The sequence below is a fragment of the Rissa tridactyla genome, chromosome 7 (genome assembly GCF_028500815.1).
Source record: "Rissa tridactyla isolate bRisTri1 chromosome 7, bRisTri1.patW.cur.20221130, whole genome shotgun sequence".
NCBI classification, from domain to species: Eukaryota; Metazoa; Chordata; class Aves; order Charadriiformes; family Laridae; genus Rissa; species Rissa tridactyla.
The window spans coordinates 13,686,203-13,695,284 of NC_071472.1; the positions used below are offsets into that span (position 1 = coordinate 13,686,203).

The following is a 9,082-nucleotide window of genomic DNA, read 5'->3' on the forward strand; positions in this document are numbered from 1 at the left end:
GATGTAAAGCGCTTGGAGGCAACTCTTGGTAGGGGAATTGCCCGAACCAGCTTGGGTATAAGGCTTTAAGTATTTATTTAAGTCAATTATTAACAATGTCTATTACTTTTTTTATAATTTTTTTTCTTGTTCTAGTACTATAGTGGCAAGAGTGAGGCACTCTATGAATGTACTTCAAGCATCATTAGGCACAGACACACAGGCTGGCCAGTGAAGTCTGATTTGCGGGAGCAGGGGGTGGATGTTAAACCCAAAAGAGAATAGGGAGATTAAACTAAGTTGAAAAGAATGTTTGGTGTCAGAATTTACAGCTGGAAAGTGCTCTACTTGAATGATATTCAATAGCTAGGACAAGGTTTTTGTGTAAAGCTAGATTTTTCTGAGCTGATCAGAAAGTTTCTGGTCACCTCCCCTGTCTCCCACACAGCTTCTACTCCAGCTGTAGGAGAGACCTTCTGAAGGTAATTCACCTCCTCTGTCCCCCACAGCTGCTCTAAGATGGGAGGAAGCATTGACTAAGCACAAACCTTCCATGGCCGTTTCAGATTGGATCTGAAGTCAGCTGAATCTCTTAACTCACCTCTTTAATTAGGGGCCTCACAGAACCTACATGTGTTCTGAAAATCTAGTTGTTTCTCATGAATAACTCAAATAACTTTAGATACTGATCTTGCTTCCCATGATCTGCCTTGTCTCTCATAGCAGTTTCATTAAGATTCCTTTGCCTTGACAGAATACGAAGAGGTAAATTATGCCTGCAAGCACAGCATCTATACACTAACGTCTGGTCAAAATAAGCAGGTGGACTCTGCCGAGATGACTTTATTCAGCAAGGACCCTGTTGCTCAGGGATGACCAGCTCTAGATATTATCCCAGACGCTAATGTAAGCTCGGCTGAGCTTCATGGTTCAGCTGAACGTGTCTTACCATTATTAGATTTTTAGGAGGGCTGCCTTCATCCAGTCTAAACTGGCATAGCTTCATTGAAAGCAATTAAGAGCATGCTTTTTAATAGACTAGGTGGTGTGGTATCAAGAACTGCAAAGAGGGTGGTAAAATGGTGAACAAGGCAGATCAGTACCAGGCAAGCACTTTAGTATAAGCTTCTCTTAAGCACATTAGCAGCTGCAAGGACCTTAATTAATCAGTCATGTACTTTAATAATCTTACGGGCAGGGTTACTCAGGACTGTGTAGGACTAGACACCAAATGTTGTTTGATAACTCTCCTCTTGAATTAAATTGCTAAAAATATTGTGTGTTGGCTTCTTTCCTCCTGCCCTTCAGATGGTGCAAAACTTCCAAGATGAATCTTGTTTTGTTATCAGCACATTAAAAGGTATGTATTGCTGCCACTATTACATGTAGTTCTAAAGATAATTTCTCCCCTCAATTGCACTAAACGTTATCACAAACACAGTGCTGTTATCCTGAAAAGATAAGTAATCTAATTTGGTGTAAGTCAAGGTGTTGCATCAACTTTACACTATGATAGACTGATCTCTGCTTTCATCTCAGCTACCCTGTAATAAAATTTTCATAAATCCATTGATAACACTGACATAAACAAGGAGAAAACCTTCTAGTAAAATGATAAAAGATGACAGTTAGTATGTTGTATTTCTTTATGTAAATATTTTCACCTAGATGTTCAATATTAACTTTTGTGAATGGGTTGTGGAACAAGAGTACAAACTATTGCAAACTACCTAAGAAGAAAATCTGGAGTTCTGTGTCTGTGCTGTTTTCTAAAAGCAATGAAAAAATGCTTTGCATTTCTTTGTTACAGCTGAAAGCAATGATGGATACCACATCATTTTAAAATGACCGTGCTGCACAGAAAGACTTTAACAGCCTAAAATTTAGTGCCTCACTGAGATTGCTACAACCTAGACTGGAAACATGAAGAACCTTCTGGATAAAATGCTCCTATGAACTAAGAATTACCAAACAGCTTAAGGAAAAAGTTGCTTTTACAGATATACATTTTTGGTGGTGTGTGGTTTTGTTTTTGTTTTGTTTGGTTGTTTTGTTTTTTTTTTTTTGTTGTTTTGGGGTTTTGTTTTTTTTGAAGCTGGAGCTGAGAACATCCTCAAAGCTTGTACATGTTTCTTCCTCCCTCCCTTCCTCTTCAGTCTTAAAAATTGTCGAGGTTTCTGCTTATTACTTAAAAACATCTGCTTTCTACTAAAGGGAAATGAAAGATAAACAAAACCCAATTCTGTAGACCCCTCATGGTTGGGTGAATTGATTTATTTACTGTTCTGAGTGCTCTCTTGCTTTCAACACACACCCTGTTGCTGATGGACATAGGCTCCCTGGGGCTCCTCTTTTACTCTTTGAGGTGGAAGGCTCGGGGCTTCATCTGAAACCAGACTGGGCGATGCAGAGCATGGATTTGGTGTCCAGTCCTCACACAGAGTGTCAGCCCTGGAAGCCCACACTTAGCTGCTTTCCATCTGTAGATGTGCTCAAAGTCCAGAGACCTCGGTCCATCCTGATAGAGCTTCTGTAATACCAATCCAACAGAACAATTTTGCGGGGTTCAGGGAGGAACAGACAACCAGAGGCAAGCAGTTCAGTACCATATGATATCTTCAGCTTTAGAATAGTCTCCTTGAGTATGGAGTATATGAAGGTTTTCTGAGGAAATATTTTGAACATTGAAAAGTTACAGAGCTCATGACAAATTCATACTATGGATTTATTCTACTCTGCAAAGCATTGATTAACCGCTGTCTTTACTGTAACTGGGAATTAGGTTATGATCTTAATGATTTTTCCTCCTGTTGCTCACTGAAGTAAGTAAAACTGAATTTTGATTGAGTCGAGGTAATGGATCATAGTTGCTGCTTCTTATATTCTTGCTGTTTCACTTTTGACTTCTGTTTCAAATATCTGCAACTATGGTCAACTCCACCCTCCCTTGGTCTTTTTGGGACACCATCCAGGCTCCACTAAGCTGAAAAAGTGGCTTCCACGGATGTCAAAGGCAAACTGGATCACACCCTTCTTGCATGTATGGAGTCATTTCACTGTTGGAGGCTAATTAATAAGGCTGTTTCCCAAACCGAATGTCCATATAGCATCAAATTTAATTTCATCCTGAATTGAGATGGAAAGATGAAATACCAAAAATTTTCTTGGAATGGAAATTTTTCAAAAAATGCGAAATTGTCAGCTGGAAAATGCTGAATAAAATGTTCTAGCCTTTTGAAATGGAAACGTTTAATTAAATCCATTTGGCCCTTAAAGCAGCATCAGTTTGAGCTACTGTTGCAGACCTCAGAAATTACCATTCAAGTGCCTTGTGCGCCGTGTCTCCCTTGGGGCCCAGCTCTTTGGCTGGGTTACAGATCCCATGATGCTCTTACCGTGGGCTAGTCAAAGGGGGAATGCGTCATGAAGGCTGGAGGGGTGCCCAGGAGCCCAGCCTTCTGGGAAAGAAGAGGACATGGAGCCTGTGAATTACAGCTCCCAGCTGACACGGGAGGAATTCAGACAGACACGGACTGATATTTTTCTGACAAAAACGATGTGTTTCAAGTTTTCCCAAAAGAAATGAAAAGCAAAATATTGAGAAAAGCAACCTTTTTTTCATTAAAAGCATCAAGTTTTGCACAAAAAAACCCACCCATCCCCACTGATTTTTTTTTTTTTTTTTTTTTACACCAAAAATAATACTAGAATAGAAAAATCGTGTTACAATGGGAAAACCTTCAGCCAACTCAGCTAATTGAGTAACATTGCCTACTTAGGCACGATCTTCCTCAACTGGCTGTCTTGGATGCTCCATGAATTGTAGTGTTTCTCCAAAAAGGATACCCAGGCTTTGGGGCGTGTTGATTCCTCCCCATGACATGGAGGAGCTTGAGGTTTCTTGGTTGAGAACCAGGTTGTGTACATGGTCTCCTAGAGCGAGGGAGGTCAGACAGAGGGGCTGGGGGGAGCTTTGGGGGAAGATATGCCTTTTGTGGAGAATAGGAAACGCTATCTTTTTGAGAGGAAGGTGAGGCCATGCCAAGCTCCACTCAGCCTTGGTCCCTGTGTCGCCTCCCTGGTTCTGCAGCCTGCTTTGCACTGGTGTGCATGTAGAGGGGGGCAGCTGGGAAGCCCTGGGCACTGAGGCATCCCGTTTGTGGCCACACAGTTACAGCTGCCTTCCGAAAAGGGAATAAATTCCAGCCGGTTTTGTGAGTAGGTGGGACCAATGTGCCCCCGCGTATCGTGAGCTGTTTGGTTTATTTAGTGGAAGGTCTTTGGAAGATGTACGTTGGCTGTGCTTTTTCATCTTGTTTTGTAATACTGGCCTAATATCTGGTGTGGCTGTTGTTGGTATGCAACTCGGAGAGGTGAGTCTGACCTGATGAGAAGGGTTTAAAAAAGACCTTGAAGTTGCCAGGAGCGTGGCCTGTGCTGTATCCACTTACACATGATAGCCAGGGGGCACAGCAATACTGAAACACAGCAATGTGAAGAAAGGCTAGAGGTAGCTTTCCTCCCAGAGTTAGGGAATAAGAACTGTTTGCTTATTTAGAAAAAAAAAAACAACAACGAAACTTGATTATTTAAAAAACAAATCTTGCCCATAAGGAATTATAGGCAGAACTTCAGTAGTGTTTCAGTAGCAATTGCTTGATTAATTTTGAATAAAAATAACTCTCCAACTCGTTATATTTAGATTTTTAAAAATAAAATAATTTTATACTTGTAGAGGGTGAATTTGACGATATACCTTGTTTTCCTTTCCATGCTGTAAGAAGGTATACCAGAGTAAATAATTGCATAGATTATAAATATTGTCCTACTGGGTGGGCTCTACTGTTCTATCTATGTTAGCCTGTTTGTAAAGCTGTATAACTTTAATGTGTGTGTAAGGTCTATGCTTACCTGACAGAGTAGTTCTAGACCTTGTTGAACCTCTCTAGTTCTAGCAGAAATTTGAAGGATTGTGCTTGGTAACATACACGCCCATGAAGATGCAGGGCAGCTAGTTTGGTGTCTAGGAGAATTCCAAGTTGCTTCAACTTAGAATCATAGAATATCTCGAGTTGGAAGGGACACATAAGGATCATTGAGTCCAACTCCCCACTCCTCACAGGACTACCTAAAGCTAAACCATATGAGTAAGAGCGTTGTTCAGACTCTGACAGGCTTTGTGCCAGGACCACTTTCCTGGGGAGCCTGTTCCAGTGACCAACCACCATCTTGGTGAAGAACCTTTACTAATGTCCAGTCTGAACTTGCCCTGGTGCAACTTCATTCACTTTCCTTGTATCCTACTGCTGGTCGCCATAGAGAGGAGATCAGCAGCTCCCCCTCCACTGTCCCCCTTGAGGAAGGTGTAGACTGAGATGCGTCTCTGGGTGTTAGGAAAACATGTTGCGCCCTTTGCCCTTGTTGCCTGATGGTGCGTAACCAACGGGTGGTTGTACGTGGGCAAACTGGCCATGCACCATTGTGGCTGAGCGGCTAATGCTAGTGGTCAGGGCAACGTTGGTGTGAGATTGGTTGGCCATCCAACCTTCCCCTCTGTCTCCCAAAACCACAAAAGCAGAACCTTGCCCTGTTGAAGTTGGTGAGTTTGTCCATGCAGGAACCAAGCAAAGTCTTCAGGATTCACATTAATGGCTTACGTGAAGGGTGAGAGAGAGACTTGTCTCACCTATGTAAGTGGCAGGTAATCTAGCTAACCACTTAGACTCTCCCTGTGGTTACAGAAGGTCTGCCATCCTTGGACGGACTCATTTGCCCTATTTGAGGTTGTGATAGCCTCCAGAAGGAAGCTTTTGTCTCCTGAAACCTGGAGGAAGTGCAAATAATTACCTATCTGGGCTAGATATCTAAATTCTAGATAGGCTAAGGGCGAGGGAGATGAGTAGCTACCCCTCATCTAAATATCCAAAAGCGTTTTGCATTTACTTTGCTCTTAAGAGCCTGTTACGTTTATTCTTGCCTTTGTTGTTGTTGTTGCTCCTGTTTCTTTTTAAAAAAGTAACAAAGGAAACCTCTCGCTCAAAGTGATTTAAATGAGACTTTCAGCTCTATATGTGAAATTTGTACAGCAGACCTTTATAAGCTCTGGGTTTTAGGATTGCAATGAATTGTATGGTATCCCAAACTGTCTGGCTCTTAGGTTGTATGTATGGTGACAGCCACTATGAGAAGAAGTGGGCTTGCTGGGGATGAGAAGGCAGAACCACTACATGATTAAAACCAATATGACTCCAGCCAGTACTGCTAGGTTCTTGTCAGAACTGTACAGGCTGCTTGAAATTATTTCATAAATTGTGGCATCTTCTCTGGCAACTGAGTAAATTGATACAGATCAGTTAGTACGACTCTGGTGATGGTCTGAGAACTCATAGAAATGTCCATGATACACAACTGCAGAGCAGGGAAGGGGCAAATAATCTGGTGACAGAAATTTGTGCCATCTGCCTGAGGTGGCAGAGCTGGTGTTATTGAAATTAAAGCTCCCGTTCTTTCGGCTGGCCCTGCTTGGTTAATTGGCTAAAATAGAAATGATAATTCAATCTAGCAAATATTGGAGTTCTCATTGTCTTGGTGTGAAATTTAATGGGCTGAAGTTTCAAAATTTGCAGGTGGTAAAAGGATTCTTGCAGTTGTGAAGTCCTGAATGGCACTCTCCTTATAATGTAACATATACATATTATGCGTATATATACACACATACATACGGTACTTTATCAAAACATATATGTGCTGAGTACTTGTGTTCTTTGGCTTTAACTGGTACTCTGCTTTGTTTAATTGCAGTTCAATGTAAAAGACTCTGGTTGATCAAGCTTTGAAACCCAGCTGTTCCTTGGGTAGAGATGTAAAAGTCCATAATAACGACAGTAGGTGATTTGGACACGGTACACATGGAGGGGTGTGAATTTGATGAAAGTCCATAATAACGACTGTAGGTGATTTGGACATGGTACACGTGGAGGGGTGTAAACTTGAGGAATTTCTGCAATATAAACCCCAGGCCTTGGTGCAGATGAGCATATTCTTGCACTAACACTGCAGTTCTATGTTGCAGCTTCTGAAAATTAGTTAAAGAGAAATAGTTTGCCCAATGCTTTGTAAACTAGTAAGAGCTACTCCCTAAGCAGAACAACCATATGATGACTTTCCTAGCTTGATGTTGTATTGCTTAAGCATTGGCTGTAATTCTATCATCTGGTGGACGACTGGGACAGGCTTTTTTTGTTTGCTTTTGGTTTTGGCTATTCTTAAAGAAATGCTTGTATTCAGACTGTAGCTTCTCTTTCTCCTCCAGTTATGAAATGGTTTAACTTTATGCTACTAGTAGAAATACTTTCTGAAGATTATAAATCTGTTTGACAGCACAGGATACTCAAAGTGGGGAGTGTTTTTTTTGGCCTTGATCATCAGTACTGTGGGTGAATAGGAAAAGACAGACTGGAGGTGTATCTTAACATCCTTGCTTCTGTTTAAAAAAAAAAAATGGGTTAAGCTGGTGCCTAATTTTTTGTGCATTTCCGATTTGTAGCTTTTTTTTCTTTCCTTTTTTTTTTTTTTTTTTTTTCCATTCCCTCAAAATGCTCTGCTCCCTGTCGGGGGGACGCGTTGGTGAGTAGCTGGTGCGTCCAACTTTTTTAAGTAGCCTGCTGTTGTCCCAGTTTGCTTGGGGTGAGTGTTTGTCTTTCAAAGGGCTAGGGGAGTTACCTCTCTTCACTGACAATGCAGCCGTTCGAGACAGGCCATGCCGATCACGAAGTCAGTGTGACGGGCGAGGGCGAGTGGAGGTGGGTCAATTGGAGGCTGAGGCGTACCAGTTGTGAGTAAATACTGCCACACTCTTTGTCTTTTCGTTTGTTGGTTTTTGGGTTGGTTGTTTTTTTTTTTTTTGTACATGAATAATAATAATAAAAAACGCATATTTTGCACTGGCTCTTGTACTGTTGTGCAGAAGAAATCTGTATCTAGAATCTGTGCTCCAGTCAAAATGCAAATAAACCTATTTGTAAGAAGCACGGGTTTTGTCTCTGCTTTGCTTGGTGTGGTTGGGCTCAGGAGAGCCTTGGCATCGGCTGCTCCTTGGCGTGCAGCTGTAAGGTGCTGGGCACCCTCTCAAAATCAGTGGGACTGGAGTTTGCCAAGTGCTGGTGACAGAACATCAGCTGCAGACAAATGTCCTGCAGCGTTTTCTTGATGTTGGGACTGATTTAGCTTCTCAGCAGCATAATGCAGTGACCAGTTCATGTTTAATCAGGTCAAGGCATGAATAGAAATGCCTAATTCTTACAGAAGCTGTGACAATGGCGTATACTTCAGTGACAGCACAAGCTGTGTTAGATGACAGCTGTCTTTGCTCTTGCAATGCTCAGAGGATACAGGTGTTTCAGAGCCTGGTCCTCAGTGACATCAGAGATGAGCAAAAAGTCCTTCCTGGTAGCAATGCTCTGCCCTATTTAGCAGCTGTTATTAGATACGCACTGGAGAAGAGGCAGTGAGGTTTGGAAGTGGTCCAATGGTTTGGCTGGGAACACTTCAGTATCCTCCAAGAGTTAAGACGTAGATCTAATGGATGTGGACATAGACATGTTGGAGTGGGTCCAGAGGAGGACCACAAAAGTGATCAGGGGGCTGGAACACCTCTCTGATGTGGACAAGCTGAGAGAATTGGGGTTGTTCAGCCTGGAGAAGAGAAGGCTCTGGGGAGACTTTGTTGCGGCCTTTCAGTACTTAAAGGGGACCTACAGGAAAGATGGGGCTAAACTTTTTAGCAGGATCTGTTGCAATAGGACAAGGGGTAATAGCTTTAAATTAAAAGAGGGAAGATTTAGACTAGCTATAAGGAAGAAATTTTCTACAAGGGTGGTGAAACACTGGCACAGGTTGCACAGAGAGGTGGTAGATGGCCCACCACTGGAAATGTTCAAGATCAGGTCGGACGGGGCTCTGAGCAACCTGATCTAGTTGAGGATGTCCCTGCTCATTGCAGGGGGTTGGACTAGATGGCCTTTAAATGTCCCTTCCAACCCAAACTCTTCCATGATTCTATAACAACATACATGTTCAGGAGATTGATAGATGTTCGGTATCA

General features: G+C 42.1%; 1 protein-coding gene across 2 annotated transcripts in view; it reads left to right on the forward strand.

Moving 5' to 3' along the window:
* The window catches only part of TFCP2L1 (transcription factor CP2 like 1), a 38,130-nt gene extending 30,102 nt beyond the window's left edge, over window positions 1-8,028 (forward strand). The window contains exons 14-15 of one of the 2 annotated variants that reach the window (XM_054209598.1): window positions 1,288-1,339; window positions 1,790-8,027. In XM_054209598.1, coding sequence (XP_054065573.1) covers window positions 1,288-1,339; window positions 1,790-1,827 — 90 coding nt within the window. In that variant the 3' untranslated portion in view covers window positions 1,828-8,027. Of the gene's footprint in view, window positions 1-1,287; window positions 1,340-1,789 lie in introns of both variants that reach the window. The other variant, XM_054209599.1, reaches the window with a different exon arrangement.
* The last annotated feature ends 1,054 nt before the right edge of the window (window positions 8,029-9,082 follow it).